The sequence below is a fragment of the Cryptomeria japonica genome, chromosome 11 (assembly GCF_030272615.1).
Source record: "Cryptomeria japonica chromosome 11, Sugi_1.0, whole genome shotgun sequence".
Taxonomy (NCBI): domain Eukaryota; kingdom Viridiplantae; phylum Streptophyta; class Pinopsida; order Cupressales; family Cupressaceae; genus Cryptomeria; species Cryptomeria japonica.
Genome location: NC_081415.1, coordinates 736,003,382 through 736,023,794, shown reverse-complemented (window position 1 = coordinate 736,023,794; position 20,413 = coordinate 736,003,382). Strand labels below are relative to the sequence as shown.

Here is a 20,413-nt window from a genome sequence, read left to right as displayed (position 1 = left end):
TACACCATCAATTGACACTCATCAAATCCTTCATTCAAATTAACAACAATGAAAGCAAATCTAAATTAATTTTAACTAGGTGTTGAGGAAATTGAAACCATGCAAATCATTCAAACAATAGGGATTACAAAGCAAGCGCACATGCAATATATTATCTGGAAATGACCTTACGCAACAATACATCAAAAACCTCACACTCTCCAAATGAGAGGAGGCAACCTTATATAGTTTTCAAAAATAAATAAATGGCCGAGATCAAACAGTGATCAAGGACCAAGATTGAAAGCAATAAACCCTAATTAGGGTTTCCCAAAACACCATCAGTTTGAGTGAATAAGAAAGTGACACATGGCACAACTGCTAACCTCACTGGGGTGAGCGCCTACTTTCCTCCTTCGTAGATTCGATGTACATGGACACAATAAGCCTGACTTCCTCCATTGTGACACTTGGCAAACTACTAATTTGGAAGTCGATGATATCCACATCATCGGTACATGTGGCGAGGACGCCTTCCCACTCAACCACCTAGGCAAGAAAGTTTTCATTGATGAAGAGAAAGTTTGCAATCTTCGAAAGATCGCCCTTCTCAATCATCCCAGAATCCTTGAAGAAGTTTGATTGAATCCTGGCTCTCGGGTTATCTACCTGCAAGTGCTTCTCCCTTATACTCTTTTTCTTCCAGATCTCAGACGCTACATGAAATACCTTGCTCAGGATCTCCCTAACACTTTCCTCGGTCTCAAAGCACTTGGTCTCGGATTTCTTCAGAACTTCAATCTGGATAACCAAGGCATAATACCAGGTGCTGAAGTCGCACCTGTCTCCAGCCTGTATGATACCTGCATCTACGAGACTTCTCTTCGACAAACCTCGGATAACCTTCAGATGGGGAAGTATTTCATCTTGAATTTCCTCCACGTCCTCCCAATTGGCAGCTAAGTCCCAGATACGGCTGACAAGTGAAGAGGCCGACTCACGTGCTGACACTAAATTCTCTACCAGTATGTCTGCACGTGTTGAAGCGTCTGAAATCCACTCCTTGGCTTGTGTGAATGTACCCTTCATATCCTCATAATCCTTCATCGATTCCTGCTGAAGAGGCTATGGAGGGGTAACCGAGATCTCATGGTTAAGTGGCCTGATAAGATGGAGAACATACTTTCTCCATTGATGGTTTTCTTCTTCAACCTTCTTTCTCTTCTCTCTCTCCTGAGCTAAACTTGCCTTCAAGGCGTTACAAGAGTCATCGAAATGGGTGGGCTTACCCAGCTCTATGGTAGTGATCTTGTAGTCATCTGCAACGACGTTGTCCCTAGTCTTTCCTTCTTTAGGCACTGCTATTTGGACTGTCCTGTATCCTGCACTGTCTCTCTAGATTAAAGAAAACTTTCTGGCAGGCTTAGGCGGTTTGGCTACAACTGGCTCATTTACCCTCTCCAGAAATGCTGTTGTAATTTCTTCAGAACAGGCCTCCTTGGGGGCCTTAGCCTTTATTCTTTCCCTTAGCCAATCCTGGATAGTCGACTGCTCCATGGTGTTCTGGTCAAATCCATCATCTCTCCCTCCTGGGTTTGCAGGTATGCCATCCAAGAAGACTGTAGGCGCCTCCATTTGCTCTTTGTCCGGACTTTGGACAACTTCCTTCATAACTTCCTCAACCGAAGGAGAAGGCACTCTCACTTCATCGTCAATCATGCACATATTCATCTCCTACTCCCCAGTTGCATTTTGATCGGGCACAATAGAAGCGGCACTTAGGATGGACTAGCCTTCACTGCACTCCCTTCTTTCACCTCCAATCTTTTTCCCTGTGACCTTTACGGAGCTTCCAACCAACTCCTTTCTTTTCCGAGACCCAACACTTTCTAGATTCCAGGCATTACCTGCAGAGGTACAAGGATTAGCAGACAAAGAATCATCTACTCCCATCAATTCGTAGGTCAGGGTTACACCTTTGGCCTTTAATTGCTTTGTCCTTTCAGATGTCCACCACCTCGAATACTCAACCATCGTCCTCATGAGGTCTGCTAAATCTGTTTTCTCCCCCTCTGTCCAATCTATCGAAACTAGTGGTTCATTTTTCATCTTTTCAAAACCTGGCTGCTGAAGTTCTAGGCTATCCTCTACTTGATCAGCAACTCTGAATACCTCTGTTGCCCTCACCATGCTCAAAGGGATTCTCGACCAAATCCTCTTCCTGATCTTGAAGCTATCGGCTGCGTTAGCCCAATAATCTTCTAGATCAGCCCTGTGTTCATACGTTATCCCTTCGACCTTCTTTATTCTGTGGAATGGATCAAAATTCCTTCCCACCTTGTACTGATAAAAGAGATACCAAGCTAGCTCCTTCTCAGCTGTCGCAATAGCTTGTGTCAATGGACATGTTTCCAGCCCATTACTAAGAGAGGAAATCCCTGCCTTCTTCAGTTTTTCCCTCTGAATTACCATATACTCTTCCAATTGCCTTACAACCTCGAGTAACACAACTCGGTTTGTAGGGTAAGCTGGAAGCTTGTAGGGAGGCCCAGAGAATCCCTGAATTATAAGGTAAGTGAACTTTGGATATTGAATATACCAATACCCGAATCGACTAATGAAGTCCATAGACTCCTGAGAGAATCTCTGGTGTAGTCCACCTTGCAATGTCCGAGTGATGTGCATGAGGAAGGTATCATTCACTCTTTTAAAATGGAACTTCTCTTCCATGTGGAGCTGGGGATAGCAATCATACACTGGAAACTGGTTCTCCTTGTTCCCTACTTCTCCTCTACAAGTGAGACCTTTGTATCTGTAGGTCCTAGCCAAGGAATAAAATAGGTACGAACTCATGAAGAAAGTCCTATTCGCCTCTAGGTTCCTCAGCTGGTTGTCTAGGTTGTCGCTAATCATCCTGGCCCAGTCTATCATTTTTACTCCATTCATTATTTCATTAATGAAATAATACATCCAGGGCTCGAATGGGGCTCCCTGAGGATTTCCCATTATTCTATTGAGCAGGACGATCATGTCTCCAATGTCTTCCTTGAAGTATGCTTGCACTAGGCTCTTCCTCTAAAGTTTGGAGGTGCCCTTCCTTGGCTTGTCTAGCCAGGAATGGTTGACTATGGCATCATATTCCTCCAGGTGGTCTTGATACAAACTGTCAGCTTCGTCCTTTGTCACATACACCGTGTTGTGATACTCTGGGATCCTGAAGGCCTCTCTGATGGCCTCATCACTGATGTTCGCTAGCATTCTTCAATCAGGTGCAACAATGTCCTTACTAGTGGGGTTGTAATGTTTAGCACATTCAACCACTAATTCAGTGCATTGCATGGTGGGGAGAAAAACAGCAGGATGCACAATCCCGCTCCTCATCATCTTTCGTGTGGTTGTGGTAGGCACAAGGTTGTCCAGACCAAACATTCGCTTCTTAAATTCCCTCAGATTGATGTGTCTGAGGTTGGTGTCACTAACATTTTTCCATTTTGAAGTCATCCTTGACTCCGGAGGAGCATCTTTATCCACTTGAAATTTCATAATGCCTAGGATCTGCAAACAAACAATGAAATTTAAGTTAGGAATTAATTTGAAGAAGATAACAGGGCTGCGAAACGGCTGTGTGTCGGAAAATTTCATCTTATTCTCATACTTAGCCATAAAAACTGAAATTTCATCTTAAAACCCTTTAATCTTCAAGGATGGTTGTGATCGTAAATCAACACCAAGTGTTATAACTCCGAAAATTTCTTATACTTAGCCAAAAAAATGACTTTCTTCCCCTAGAAATTTGAATAAATTCACTAACAATCATTTCTCAAATTCTGAAGAATACTTAGAAAATACATAAATCTGCATCATGAATTCAATTTCACCTTCGAATGGATGGAAGTAAGGCTGTAATTTTCTCAAGAACACTCAAAAAATCTAGAAAAGATTCAATAATCCTCCCTTATACCTGTTGGCTTCACTCACAAATCTGCGAATCCTTCGTCACGAAAGTTGTCCAACCTCCAGCGATATCAAAACTTTCTCCAAATGAACTCCAAACTGAAAGTATTTTACTATGCTCTCCTTAATATCTTCGAACTTCTTGGTGTAGAAATGAAGTTACAACGAAGTATTTGTAAATAAAATTGAATCTTCAATTAGAAACACTTAAAATTGCCCAACTCATGTTTCCAAATCCAGCTCGCATTTTGGGAAAGTATTGCCATGTCCTCTAGTTCGAAAATCTTTCAATAATGCAAGTTTCTAATTTGTTTTTCAGTTGGTTAACTCGAACTAGGCTTGTAAAAAGAATGTCTTCAAAAAGTTTCCAATTTAGAACTTAGCTCGAAATCTTTAGTAATCCTCACATATTCCCTTTTGAAAACTTTCCATTTTGGTTTCTAAGTTCGAAATCTTTAAGGATTTTCATGACATCACTTGCATTTTTATTGATTTTGTTTGACTTTCATGTTTAGGCAGACTTTTGGAGGCTTACCTTCATATCCATCAAACCTTGGCGGACTTTCCTTACCTCTCCAAGGCATGGCGGAGTTTTAGTCAACCTCTACATGGCGGACTTTAGGCTCTTGTTCAACACATGGCGGAGCTTTGCATGTATCGTGGAGGGCGGAGTTTGAAAGCATCTACTTCAACATGGAGGGCGGACTTTGGTGCTACTTCTTCCAAGGCGGAGTTTGAATTACCTTCTCCATGGGCGGAGTTTTGAACACATTCTCCTAGAGCGGACTTTGGAGCTTGCTCTTCATAGCCTTTCCAACATGCATGGCGGACTTTCTTGATCCCTCTATGGCAGACTTTCCTTACCTCTCCAAGGCATGGCGGAGTTTTAAGCGGGTCTGTAACTTCACACTTGGCATCTTGGGCGGGGTTTATCTTCCTCTATCTCCTTGTTTGCTAAGGCGGACTTACCTCTTCAACACCAAGGGCTACTTGGGCATAGGGCGGACTTTCTATGGCATCTCCTCATGTCTATCAAACTTTGGGCGGACTTTTGAAGGTCTTCCTTGAGCGGAGTTTTGAAGCACTCCCACATGGCGGACTTTTGACAAGACATGACCACCACTTGACATGCTTGGGCGGAGTTTTGATGGCCCTTCCACATGACATGGCGGAGTTTAGAGGTGACCAACATGGGCAGACTTTTGGCTTAGCCTTTTTGCATGGCGGACTTTGGGAGACATGACCACCAAGGCAGAGTTTTAGACTAGCTCCTCAAGGCTTCTCCGAGGTATGGCGGAGTTTGATGAAGCTCCCACATGGCGAGCTTTGAAGCTTGTTCTTCAGGCGGAGCTTTGGCTACCTTCTCAAGGCATGGCGGACTTTCAAGCATAGCTTTATGGCGGTCCTTGATCCTCTTCCCCAACATGGCGGACTTTGATGAACCCCTGCCACAACAATATTAGCCATACTTAGACAAAATTTTGGAAAATTTCAAAATTTCACATTTTAACCAAAATTAGCCAGATTAACTTGAAATTTGAAATCTATATTTAGGCAAACCTTTTGAAGCGATACAACCCCTAAAATGTAGGGAACTAGCTTTTTAGGTCAAAACTTGGAAATTTTGGGTCCCGGTCAAAGCTAGTCAGTGGGATTAGTGCAAACCCCAGATTCCTATCCTGAAAAAGCAAAAAGCAGGCATCCCTAAAAAATAGGGAAAACTTTCTAAAAATAGCCATATCGGGGATCGGGATAAAAATGCCAAAAACAAAACATCCTAAAAAATAGGAAAAAGCAAAAAACAAACTTTCTAAAAATAGAAAGTTGTCCAAATTCGCCCAAATCAATTGCGATCTTTGTCCTTTGGCCTTTCTAAGCACTTTGTTGGTGTTTGTATCATGGAATCACATGATTTGCAAAAACTAACTTTCAATCGTCAGGACCTGAACTGCTCAAAACTGGGCAAGGCTTGGAAAAACTGAAGCGGAAGGCCATAGGACACTAACAAAACCCTAGAAAGCAAGAAAAGAGAGGGTCCCCATTTGCAACGGGGCGATGTGTGAAAAAGGTCACAACAGGAACCCACTCTGATCGGATCTTTGTTGTTTCCTTTTACAAATCTGATCAGATCTTTTCTTCAAACTTGCTCTGATACCATGTTAATTTATATCAAATTTAACATGTGAGTAGTTTTAATTTTCTTTCTATTACTTAGTTCACAACTAAGCTATATGACTATGAACTCTATGTGCAGGTTGCTGCAAATATGAGAACACAAATTAATTCACAAAGTGTTTGTTGGACTGCAAATGAAAGAGATCGATGTCTTATTGGCTTGCACTTTCGATTTCTGTACTTGCCTTTAGAATCGAAATCTATCATGATATATACAACACGGTTTGGGCATGTCGATGAATAGACATGCCTCTATGTACGTGGAGACATGTTGATGAATAGACATGCCTCCACATACGTGGAGACATGTTGATGAATAGACATGCCTCTCTAAATACCGATTCACATAACCGTTTGTTTGCAAGGTAACGATTCACATAATCATTTGTTATTATTAACAGCAGGTAACGATTCACATAATTGTTGGTTATTATTAACAGCAGGTAACGATTCACATAATCGTTTTGATATGAAGATCGACCATAGTCGATTCAAACAGCGATTAATAATATCGAACTGTTTAATGTGGATGATCGATTTATATTGATCATTCCATTTGATCAATATAATCGATACTTATGATCATTTAGCAAATGCTAAATAATTCGGCACTCATATTCAATTTGGTATAAACAACGTGATTATAAATTCAATTTAATCACTAGATTAATATAATCGATATTACTTATCGATTCAACATGAATGTAATCTCATTGATTTATCAACAGCATGATTAATGATTTAATATTCCAATCATAAATTATGTATATATAAATATTCATATATATAATAATAATAAGAGCACTTATTATTATTACATATATTAATATGTATATATACATATTAACAAATCATTAATCATGTTGATGGTATAATCAGCATTACTTGTACATATGATTTGATGAGATTACTCCGACCGAAGTTATAAATCATAACATTTCAGACCTGTATCAAATCTGATATCGTTGTATTTTCCATTGTTGTTCAAGGAGAAATCATAAATTTTGGTGCTTTCCTTCATTATTTGTTTCCCATGTTATTATTTATCATTTACATGTGTTTATCTATAATTTGGCATTGAGAACAAATATCAAACTCAAACTCTAAACTTCTGAGACAAAAAACAAACTCAGAAATCAGTCCTAAAGATGAATACATGCCAAGTGTTTAACAAATGTCAATCAGCCAAAATTGAAAAAATATAAGTGCAGAAAGGACTGGGGTTCTTATAGCTTCCTTACCAATCTCGCATATCTTCAATAACAATGCCACACTTTTTCATACTAACTTATCTAGATCATTCTCATATATATGCTGTCTTCCGGGAAGCATAATCTTCCAAGTCGGCCAAGACAGGATCTAAAATAGGTCAACACTAAACATTCTGATGGTGGGAAGGAATGAGAAGTAGACCATACCACAATGCACATCATCGGTCAGATCAATACGTTACAACCATTACAAATTCCAAACCCAAATCATGACTTACATGTTATACCAAAGCCACTACACATCCTCGAATTCTTATACCAAAGCCACTACACATCCTCGAATTCTGGACTTAGTCCGGACCCAAAAATCATTGCCCAAAACACCAAAAATAAGAATGGAATCAAGATATCCATGAATGCAATCAATCAACACCATATCCGATAAACAGAAATATCCGGATCACCACCAACACAACTAATCCATACTGAAACACATCTTCCGGAGCTCCAAAGGTTCCAGGGACATATCTTCCGGATCACCAACACCAAGAACACATGTTGTCACTAATGACCTAAGTCACCGCGTTCGAATTCGAGTTCGGCAACCATAAAATTCGGATGAAATTCGGCAAGGGCAAAAAATTAGGAAAGAAAATTCGACATTAAATTCGCTTTATATAATTTATTTTTTTAAATTAAATAATATATCTAATAAATTATCAAAATAGTTTAACATTACAAAATAGATTTGAAAGCATTATAAACAGATTAAAGAAAAATTAAAATAATAATAAATTAAATATACTAAATATTTATTTTTTAATATAAATTAAAATTATAAAACAATTAATAAATCTAAATCTATTTAATATCATAAAAGTATATTAAAATAACATTACTCTTGGTCGAAAATAAAATCTTTTATGTTCACCTTTCAATAATAATAAAGTAGTTTAAACAAAAATGCATGGCCACGTACACTCACACAGTCTTTGCAACAAAGATGACAGCTTTAACTTACTGGAGATCGTCGGGTTGGGGTCAGATTTGCCTGTTGTATTTGAGTATTGTCGGTGTTGTTTTTCTTTGGAGACTTGAAAACCTAATAGAAGCTTAAATCAAGTGATAGCATTTGGAGATTGAAGCTACAAACCCTAAGGAAAAATAAGAGTTGTGTGTTATTTCTGAAACATCACCGTAGCTTTTATTTTTCATTCTGTCAATCGATGACAGAGAGTCTCGGGTTTCTCTATGCAATGATGTCTGCAAAGGGAGAAACGAGCGTTGTGATGCAAGGCGTAACACATGGCACCTATGATTTCTTGATCAAACCGATTCGAATGGAGGAGCTTCACAACATTTGGCAGCATGTTGTTCAAAAGAGGCATAGACAGTTGTACCAGCAGCATTGTAAGTTAAATACTTATGTGTGGGACAACAGTATGGGAGGTGTTCTATCCGACAGTGTGAGAACAAAGGATTTTGCCGAGTGTTGTTTGAAAAAGAGGAAAGATCAATACTTCCTATAGCATTCTTATGATTAATACTTCATATAGCATTCGGTGGATCTTCATGTCAGCCCCTATGCCAGCATTCGAACCATTTTCGCTAAGATAGTTGATCTTTCTCGTGGTGGGCTCACACGGCATGGGAATAGCGACGGTTGGGCTTGTCGTACGAATTCCCAGCGAATTTTTTCAATCTTTATTAATTTTATATAGATTCGCTGAATTCCGAACTTGAAACTGGAAATTCGGCGAATGCGGTGACTAAGCTAATGACAACCATTATGTTGACATCAATGACAACCAATCATAATCATCAACATCACATTTGCAACAAAAACACCCAATTTTCAACGAAAGCCATTCGTATTTTGAGCCAACCATGCAGTGCTTCCCGTTGTGAGCGCAATTGGAGTATGTTTGAGCACATACACTCCAAGAGGCGCAATAGACTGTCTGTAGAGAGATTGAATGATCTAATCTTTGTTCATTACAACCTTCGTCCTAGACAAAGACGGGTTTTGGACCATGAGTTCACCCCAATCACGCTAGAGGAGGTCGATCCAAAATCTAAGTGGATCATTGAGGCTATAGATCATGTCTTTAGTGATGAGGACCTTGATTGGATCGACCAAGAAGATAGAGAGGCTGAGGCTGTAGCCATTGTAGCGGAGGAGGTTAGAGCACGAGAAGACACAGAAACAACTAATGTTGGTGAGGGTAGAATGGAGTCACAGACAGAAACTATGGTTGCTGAATAATCCAGGACCTACCTTGGACGCCTTTGTAGGAAGGATGTAGGCTCCTCTGAGCCATAGACATGTAGTTGTTTTGATATTTGTGTGGAGCATTTGATGTCATGGATTTCATATTTCATGAGTTTTGTATACATTTGACAATATTTATACATCTAAGTTTGCTATTTCCTTCAGCTACAATTTGTGTTTATGCTAATGTGATCGATGTATACTTGTGTATGTGATGAAATTAGCTTCTATTTGATTATGTTATTGTGTCTTTAAGGTTTTCTTAATAAAGGGTGCATGAAACAAGTTTAAAATCCTTAAAAATCTCTAAATTTCTTGGGTTTTTCACTTTGTCAAGTCCTACCAAGTTTGTGTCGAGTTTTTTGCTGAGTCCCGAGTCAAGTCCCCCTTGCCAAGTCCGTGCCAAGTCTAAGTCCCGTTTCTATGGTTTTTCGGCTTTGGGTAGTTATAACCGCTAGTTGGTTGATGGTTGTGTTCTTCTTGGCAACTGTTGGGTCCTTTAAATATATTGTTAATCATCAAGGAAGGTAGTATGATCTAGTCAAATCAACTTTGATCCTTAGCTAATCATCTCTGATCTTCTTCTATTATAATTCCATGTGTGAATAAAGACATATATTACTTCTATATCTAGTATGCATTGTCATCTTTATTATTAATTCATGTGTTTAATTTATCAGATATAGCAATAAACACAAGTGAGGAGGTTTATGAAAGATAAACCACTACACATCCCTTGCACCTTGAAGGCAAGACAATTGATCATTCTTTGAGGTGAACAAGAGATGTGTAAATATTTTTATATCATGGGCTTTGGAGAGATTAGCAAAAGATGGAGATTGCATGGGGAGCATTTTATGGGAAAGTTCATCATGAAATTGAAAACCAAAAGGAAAATGAAGTGCCACTAGGCATCAAAGAGGAAACTCCAAGATGTGTCATAGCGAGGGGAATGGAACATCAATAGGCAACAATCACCACCATATCCAAAGGCGAGCCATCTTTTGGAACTATACTTGGCTTATGTGGGAGCAGCATTGCATGGTGCTTAAATTCTCAAGGTCACCATTGACTATAGAGTATCATCATGGGTTGAGAAGGCATGGTGTTTCCATTAAGAAAGTTATAGGGGCCATAGGAAGATTTCAAGGAAAGATACTTCAATATGATAATGTTTTGTCTTGGATTTACTCACTATCACTCTCCTAAGGTGGTTAACCAATTAGATATTTGTGAAATGGGAATTTTTTGTTGAATATCACCAACTAAACATGATAGGGATAAGTGTTGGCTGCAAGATACATGAACCAAAGGCCACAGTAAAAATGGTTTCCAACTTTAGATCTATTGTTCTCCGTATGTCCAGCCATTACAAGTCACTATTTGCAGATGAACAAGTATGTTCCATCACAAGTTTCCTGATTTGGAAGGGTTTCAGAAGTATGCAGCTATGTTTGGAGGGATTCTCGGTCACTATTCAGTTATTTCCAGCTTCAAAATTGTCGATATCACTGATTATTGACTGTTGTACCCATTTTATGGTGTTGACCCTAATATTTTCAGACTTTGGATTGCGGATTCCAGCCCCATAAACTAGCACACTAGCTAATTTCATGACTATGGCAGTCCTTGGTACAATGATAAAAGGAAATCTCATGAATGCAAGGGTAGTACCACAGGAGCGTGATAAATTGAATCCAAATTGGGGTATCTATGCAGAAGATCAACGTCAAAGCATGAGAAGGTTGAGTGATGTGCTATCCTCCTATGACAGCAAAAGCATTCCCAGGACAGCAATGAACCTAATTTCTAGTCCTAACACTGCTGTCATTATTGTTAGCAGACACCATCCTACCCCATTGGCATTCATACAAGTGATTTTGCTGGGGTTTCCAACCATGGGAAAAACTAACTTTTAGTTGGAAACCTCTAATGGAGAGTTTTCAGTCTGTGTTTGGCTATCCAGTGCCTCTCCACCAAACACATGTTTGATGTGTGGCGGGGTTCCATACCTACAGCTGTTGCATTATTTTAATGGTATCAATTTTGATGTTTCCAGACATAAACAGCAATAGATCAATGCACCGTAAAAATATTTCCTTGCATAAAAATGCAGGTGAAAGGTTTCCAATTCCATTATGAATGACACTCATTTCTGCCATCCTAGAGCTGATTTGGATGAGACTCTGAGTGAGTTGTGGTAATGAAGCTCAGCTAGGTATCTAGGATCCTTCAATACATAAGAAGAACAATTGGGCACAGCAACTAGCCAACATAGTAGATGGATTCAAGGAATGCAACAACTTATATCAATTTTTCATGAGGGATTTTAGCATAATATTAGGCAGGTCAAAGGTATGTCCCATGGGAGAGCTCATCATGGAGACAAAATTCAAGAAAGAAAAGATAGCACTTCAAGACATTGAAGATACCCTAGAGTTGTCATGGCTCAATGGAAGAAAGATCATTTAATGATAGTTGTAATTCTTCTTGGAAGTAAGATGCTTGATTATAATGGTGTTTATATGTTTGTGGTTATGCTCAATATTACACTTCTAAAGTGGCTACCAAATGTTAATTTTAGCACTTTCAGATTAGATGATACTCAGAAAATCAGAATTTGTTTCCAACTAGGTTAATTAGATTTTCAGATTTAAGCATGATAAGAAATGAATGCAAAAGAGACAAGACAAAGTTACCCTGGGAAAACTTCCTAGGAGGAAAAAACCCAGCCAGAAAAGATCCTCAGATCTGATTATGGTTTTAGATTCAATTGACAATTACACACTTATCTGGAGTATAGAAGTTGCAGTCACAAGGAAGATGGTATGGAAGACTACACAGCTAGTTTGTTGACAGTGATCATGTTTTACAGTCCTTCTAACTTGTCTTGCTGTGTATGCACCTTTCAACTAGTTGCAGTTCTTTGCTTGAGCCTTCAATGGAGATTCATGGAATTCGTAATCACCAATTAGATCTGCTGTTCATTTAGTTCGCTGTGATCACTAATTGGATCTGCTGTTCATTCATGAAGTTCGCTGTGATCATTAATTGGATCTGCACATATATGGAATTCGCTGTGAGCATCACTTAGATCTGCACATACATGTAGTTCGCTGTGACCTACTGCTTGTAAGGGAGTTCGCTGCACAAGAAGAATACATTCGCTGTGACCTACTGCTTGTAAAGGAGTTCGCTGCACAAGGAGGATATATCTCGCATTTGCTTGCAGACTCTATTAATCATATTATGAGAGATATATGACTTATTTATAGGAGAGCAACCACTCCTAATCAAGTCGGCTTATGATGAATTAATAACCTTTAATTTATTTGCATCACTTTAACCGAAACCCTTTATTAGATAGGGTCGGCCCTATTCATGTAAGCATGTTATCTTGCACGTATCATGGTATTGAGGAGTAGCGTGGTGTTAAGGAATGTGTGATGTATAGGGCCCTGCCCTAAGAGTGGCATGTGGGATCTGCCCTAAGAGTGGCGTGTGGGATGAGAAGGGCCCAGCCCCAAGAGTAGCGTGTGAGAGGAGAAGGGCCCAGCCCTTGGTGGATTCCAATGTTGCCTTAAGGCAATTGGAATACGTATTCTACCTAGTTACAATCAACACCAAAGAGAATAATTGTTGAATGGAACTTATGGGTTGAGGAGCAAAATTTTGACTTAGCTGGAATGAACATGGGATGCATTAAACACAAGCCAAGGGTCCCTTTAAATATGGTTCCCAGTTTTAGATCTGTTATCCTCAACATGTCCAGCACACTCCACACTTTCCTTGCAGCCAAAAAAGAGTTTTCAGTCACATGATGGAGGAGTTTACAGTCCATAATCAATGATGAAGGATGGCTTCCAACCTTTATAACTCGGGGTCAAAGCAAAAGGGTGCAAGGTGACAGCCATAGTATAATGATTCTACTCATTTTTTCCTTGTGCAGCTATGAACCTGTAGTTTGGGGTATCATGATCAAAATTTGTAGATTCCAAGGTAAATTTCATGACACCAATTCAGGAGTAATTGTACATGATGCCGAAGCTTACACACATGTTGATGAGATCATTGAGAAGACAAGGAACATGAGGAAGCCTGAATTAGTGAATATTACTGCTAAAGAGGATGTCTTTTTTATTGCAGTGCGCTGGATAAATGAGCAGTGTTTCAGAAGTTTGTATTGCTTGAGGACAACTAATATTTGGGACAGGACTTTCATGTCCCTTATATAATTAGTAATTATTATTATTATTTTAATAACAACATTAATATTTCTGTTGAGGCCAAGTCAATTTTGAAAAAAAAAAAATTGGGTGCCAATTCCTTGTGAAGGCCAACCTGCCTTGTGTTAAGGTGTTCGAGTATAAATTGAAGTTCTATTTTTCATTCAAGGACATTGGATTTTTCGTGAATCATGGGCGAATCCCTGCAAACTCAGTTTGCAGTGCATCATGAGGACGAAAACCCTGCTTGCACAAGTGAGTCAGGACAAAACCCCTGTCTCTACTTTCTGAGCAAATCCAAATCAGGGTTTGCATCTGGACTTACAATTTCAATCCTTGGACACTTTAAAGATGGGTGCAGTGTTTTGGAGGAAAAGAATTGGAGTTTCAAACTTTCACACTACTAATTTTTCAGTTGGCAGCTACATTTGAGCTGCTAGGCGGAGTCTCATAACATACTGCTGCTCACAAATTCTAGTTCTCAACAAGATACCTGGACGGTAGATCCATTCCGATCTGGAGCAGTACAAACCCTATATTGAACATCAGCAATAGGTGAAGAAGACAGAACATAGGCGGCTTGGATCCATCATTCTTCAGCAGTGATGGAAGCATTTCAAGAAGTATATCGGACCTGGAAATCTCGACTGCCTTTCACACATCTGGTGATCAGAGCTTGAGGGATGTTACGCCTTGAATCCCAGTCCAGCGCTACCTTTCTCTCAGTCATATGTCATCAGTGGCAGATAAGGAAGGACTGATCTGCAGATCAACTCTTACACACAACTTTGGCAGAAATATACATCAAATCTAGGGTCTTCCATGCCCAAACTTCAACCACACCTTCTACCAGACCAGGCGCTAGGGATCCAAGCGTATATCAGATCAGGAGGTCAACACAGCACTTCCAAAACCCTCATTGCAGTCTGAGTGTGAACTGTCCTGCGCAACAATCCACTGATTCATATGGAAATACACAGGCTGTCCCTCTGAGCACAGTGATTTACTGGTAACCTTTCAGATCTGATTAGTATGTGCATCTATATTTTGTGAGAAAATGATGATAATAAATTGCATATTTCTGAGATGTATGTCGACAGGGTCATTATAAGAATAAACTTCGGTGCAGCTTAGCAGATATTCTGAACCTGCAGTCATCTTTCTGTCTATTTTCTAGAAAAGTGTATTACATTGCATTTTGAAACTACATCTATCTTTCAAATTTTCATTTTTGAGTTGGCTTAACAGGCTTCTTTCATTGTTTGGAGATAACATCTGGCACTGGATGATATTAGACATTTTCTTAAAGAACAACTAAACCATACTTAAGATTACACAAGATACCACCATAGAAACAATTTATTCTCTGCAAACATCCTTCAACATGCCAAGGAAGAATTTATAATATTTGAGGATCAGATAGTAGCCATGTTCATCTCACAACTTTACAGTATATTTGTAATTTTTGTTTTGATATTTGTAGCTTTTGACTTCGGCACTACCTTGATGTACTGTGAATACCGTATTTAGCAGATTCATTAACCTTTCTTAATGATTCATAAGCATTCATATTATTCCTTCTGTTCTTTATTTCATTCAATGTATGACAATTTGAAGACAATATTCTTTAACCTCCTATTGAATGGTTAATAAAGTTGATTTTTTAACTCAATCCGTCACTATTTCATCCGTAAATCCATGTACATGCATGGTTTGATCTCTATATGGATCGAATTGACTTGCCATGGAATCTAAGGCAGGGTAATCTAAACTGAGTTGAACCCTAGTCAAATAGGTTTGGGTGAGGCATGTGGATCAAATATCAACATGTTTCATGGCTTCAGCATGACCAATTGTTGCAAGACTGGAGTTGATGCATCAGCCAATGTTGTTGATTGTAATTAGGGAATGGCGGATTCCAATTGCCTTGGGCAACATTGGAATCCGCCCAAGGGGCCAGCCCCTTCTTCAACGTGTAGGGTTGGGCCCTATATCTCACGGTACTTCATAAAACCCCACGCTACATGATAAAACACCATGCTACATGCAAGATAACGTGCTAACATGAATAGGGCCGACCCTATAAAGCATTTCGGTTAAAGAGATACAATAAATTAAAGGTTATTAATTTATCATAGGCCGACATAAATGGATCTTGCATCACATATAATTAAAGTCACATTCACCTCATTCAACACACAATGAATATCCCTCTATGCGAAATATACATCTGCCAAAATGCGAAGTTGAAGAAGCAATATTAGCGAACTATATCTGCCATTAAAGGTACGAATTTCAGGTGCAAATATCATCATAAGGAGAGCGAACTAATCTAGGTCAAGGTGCTAAGGTTGCAGTCCAGCAAAGGTGCAGACTTCAGATACAATATAATGCAGACCTAGGGTGTGGACCTGATTGCTGTTTTAAGTGTTAAAGGAGGCAGACTTGAAGGCTTGATGCCTATGAAAGTGCAGTCTTGTGGAAGACCTTATCAGCCCTAAGTGCAGGCATCTTCAAGTACTTGAGATAAGTGTTGCAATCATTATATGAATATAATCCATAATTAGATCTGAGGATCTTTTCTGGCTGGGTTTTTCCTCCTAGGAGGTTTTCCCAGAGTAATTGTGTTTTGTTCTTATTTGTTCATTTTTATGCTATGCCTAGATCTAGAAATCTCTAAATTTTAACAACAAACAAATTAATTAGAAACTAAATTCTGATTTCTAAGTTTTACATTAATCTGAAAGTATAAAATCAACAAATGTCTCAGCCTAAACCAAGATCTAGACGAGACATTTTGTTACTATCTTGTGATATTTTTTATTTTTTTTAAAGGTTTTGACATACAAAGCTCTGGGGATGAATGAAAATGCATCATTCCTACTGTATAGAATGAAGTTGTTTGCGGTTGCTACATCCTAGAAAATCACTGGAAATAAATTCATAATTGATATTTTTAACCTCTAATTCTAAATGGCGCATATTATTTGGTATCTGTAGTTTTCCCTAGTCGGTTCCCATAACAGTACAGTAGATTATAAACTTTCCTTGTAAAGAAACATAAAATTTAAACAAAGGGAAAAGGGTGGGATGTATCGTTTTAATCCAAAGCATAATCAGCTTGGGACATAGGCATATTGGCACCAGTATGGGACAGAGACGCCAACCAACTTAAGGTATTGTAGTTATCGGAAATTGTGGGTATTGAGAAGGGGACAGAGATACGGTCTTTGTTCCTATAATGAATTTTCCTGGTAAGTATTATCCTAACTCAAAAGTCAAGAACAGCATTTCCAACAACAAAAATAACACACATGACATTTCCAACTAAAAAAGGCAACTCTGAAGTAACTAACCTTAATATAGAGTACCAGTTCTCTGTAGGACTGCCATGATAGGCGAAGAAAGATCCTTTTGTAGCCCTGCAATGCTCATAGTATTGCTCCCTTTCAGAGTCATATAAAACTGCAAATTGGTAGTAGGAATTTGGTATTTGCAGATTAAACTCATCCTGAAGTAGATGGAGGTACAACCTGTTAGTGAACAACACAAATCTGAGAACATTGTATGGAAGCCATAAGTCTTTTACAAACTCTTCCCCCAAGCTCTCATAGGCATGAAATTTATCAATTGTCAGAAATTTTTGAAGTGATGTTGATAGCCTCAGTCTTAATTCAAATTCACTTTGACATTCTTGCATCTCTGCAACTGGAGGAAATGAATTTATCAGCCCCATCAAGACATCCATCTTCTTATTCTCCTTATTAAATGTCGAATGATTCTTGACATCGTGGTGAAGCTGCATTTGGCCAACAGATTGACTGGTCTGTAATGATTCTGTACTTCTATTTATATCAGTGCTGAAGGACCCAGATCGGCCCCTAATTTCTCGTTGCTTGAGAAGAAAAGTTGGGTATGGTTCAAAAACATCACGGTCACTTGTTGATGCTGCCATTGCAAGCGAGAGCTCTAATTCGATAAGCTCAGAATTCTGAAGTTCTTGTAGAACTGATGCTCCTACGCCCAACTCTTCATGCCTAAACAAACTGATAAGAAACAAATCAATTGCGTGTTTTCAGGCTGTGAACTAGACAATATAACTATGTAGCGATTTAGGAGTGCCTATCTCCTTAAATCTATTTGGATTAATTTAACTAATATTTACTCGAAATGCAATTAAGTGCAATAAATGGAGGAGAGAAGAATTTTAATATTGAAGATTTGCATTTGCCAATTTTTTCTTTCCAGAAACAGTTCTACAAAATATTAGGTTTATCAGATTTCCACAAGCTTGTTTCTTTGTCTGTATTTTTTGTAACAATTACATCCATATTTAACGAAATCAACTTTTGGATCATAGTTCTTGAACCCAAAATCAGAGAGTTTGGGATTGCCAGAATGTTCTTAACACCCTTAGGGACACGTCTTTGTATTTGATATCTGCTCCTGAAGTTGTCCATTCATAAGTACAAATGTTCACACGATTCAAACTTGAATCAAGGAATAATGTGCAAAATTACATCACTGTATTGTAAAATTTATATAAGAGCATTCACACGCCATGAAACATCTTAAATAGCTTAAATGCCTGGCAATCATTTGCCATCATCATACAAGAAGGCGCATAATAGAAGTATTGGCTATCAAAATACAACCACACAGTATAAACAGGGATGATGGATGGATCTTAAAGCTATGCTTGTAAACCTAACATCCATAAAATTAAAAGCCATAAAATCTGTTCATGAATTCAGTCATATAATTTTCTTCACAAGCTAACTTCGCATCTTCCCTTCAGGCTTCAATAAAGTTAATATTCATGGACGACGATTTCTTTAAAGCAATCCGACCACACATTGATTTATGAGGGATCCAGAAGTATGACAAATAGAAACGCCAACTAAAAGTGAAACTTCACCTTAATTTCAACATTAAATTCTATCTGTTGTAAATGATACTTAAAATCTTAAGAAAACTGGAAATTGTTTTATATCCTCAGTAAACAAGTATTATCCAAGATTTCTAAACTTCTACGGCACCTCATAATTTCGAAGGATAAGGGATGGTAGGAATGATTCGTACCACAGCTCTGCATCACAGTACCATGATCGGGAGAGAGGCGAAAGTTCTTTCTTACAATTGCAACACCAACTTCCCATTGTACTCAACCGGATGCCAATGAAATTCAAAAGCCTAGTAAAAACATTGTTGGACTCCTCCGCTTGTTGCAAACCATGTAAGAGCAAATCGTCAGCCGTATCTTTGAAAAACTCCCACACAAGAGCCGGCACTAAGACTTGAGGCCCGTACTGGTGTATGCTATCAAAGCAACATTTAGTAAGAGAAACCTTCATTCTATCATCCCATTCGTCAGGTACTATATGGACTGAAGTTTCCACCTGATTACTGCACACTGATACTTCAACTGTACGAAAGACCTCTGGTGGAAGCTCTTCTTCTATTAACCATAGCCGAGGCTTAAAGCTCAGGGTAATTTTGAGAGGGCTACCAAAACAAAACCCCAAAGCCTTCGTGACATTATCAGATGCCATTATTCCATCAATTTCCATCGACAATTTAATAGTCCCTAAATTCGGATGCACGGAAACAGAACACCATGGTAATATTCTGCCGCCTACAATTGAGCTTTCATCTGCTCTGGAAAAAGCCTTCACACACTCTACTCTAGCCTCTTCAGCCACCTTGTACAGATATGATGACTTGGCTTCGTTGGGCTGCCCTTGATTTTGACTATGACAATCTAAGTCACATATCTTAGGCTTTTTCTTGCACCTGTAATGCCTGAAAACTTGCAGCAGGATGTCAAGTACATTGTTGAGGCAATTGTGCCCAATTCTCACTCTCTCTAACTTCTCGTTCAACGTTAGGAGGACTTCTTTGATGGTATCATCCATTTGTTGTCCTTCTTCTTCTGATTGTACAGCCACAAAAACAGAAGAATCGTCACGGGAGGACGCATCATGGAAGGTAGGGGGTACTGTGAGCAAAATGGTGTACCCGCCCGTCTCCAGCTTTACAAATTCTTTCTGTGTCTCAATTATATTGATAGAAAAGGCCTCTGCACCTTCCTTGTTCAGAGTCATCCATGCATTGATCGTGTCTTTCATTGTCTGGGGATAAAACTCGAACACCATGAAAATAGGTACTCCTCTATGCTAGTTTTCAAACAAGACTTTGAGGTGAAGTAATCAAAGTTCATGTCGTGTCTGCTGCCTCTCTGAATGGACTATGACTAGGACAGAAAATATTATTCAATTGAATGTGCGTTTAGGACCTTTATTACCTTCTTCTTTTGGCCCTTATCGAAGGTAAATAAATAACGGATTTTGAAGTCCTGTGGGTAACATTTTCTTTAAATTAAAACGCAATTTGAACTTTCTTTCTTGGAAATTGTCGGGTGCGCGGCCGGGCCCTCGTTTGGCAGATAGCTTCAGCTTTGCGCATGCGATGTTTTCTTTAAGAGTCTTGGTCAATTATTTCTTCCAACTAAATATTGATTAAGTATATTATTATTTTGCTTAAGTTAAAATTAGATGTTATATTTTGTAATTTTTTATTGTTTATATTTATTAGTA

At 38.7% G+C, this 20,413-nt stretch overlaps 1 protein-coding gene across 3 annotated transcripts in view; it reads right to left on the bottom strand.

Annotated features, from left to right (window-relative positions):
• The window catches only part of LOC131030312 (uncharacterized), an 80,742-nt gene extending 60,656 nt beyond the window's left edge, over window positions 1-20,086 (bottom strand). The window contains exons 1-3 of one of the 3 annotated variants that reach the window (XM_057961043.2): window positions 18,900-20,085; window positions 17,351-17,863; window positions 17,174-17,239 (exon numbers count right to left, since the gene is read on the bottom strand). In XM_057961043.2, the coding sequence (XP_057817026.2) occupies window positions 17,174-17,239; window positions 17,351-17,863; window positions 18,900-19,972 (1,652 nt within the window). In that variant the 5' untranslated portion in view covers window positions 19,973-20,085. Of the gene's footprint in view, window positions 1-17,173; window positions 17,864-18,899 lie in introns of all 3 variants that reach the window. The other 2 variants (XM_057961042.2, XM_057961041.2) reach the window with 2 other exon arrangements.
• Between the last annotated feature and the right edge of the window lie 327 nt (window positions 20,087-20,413).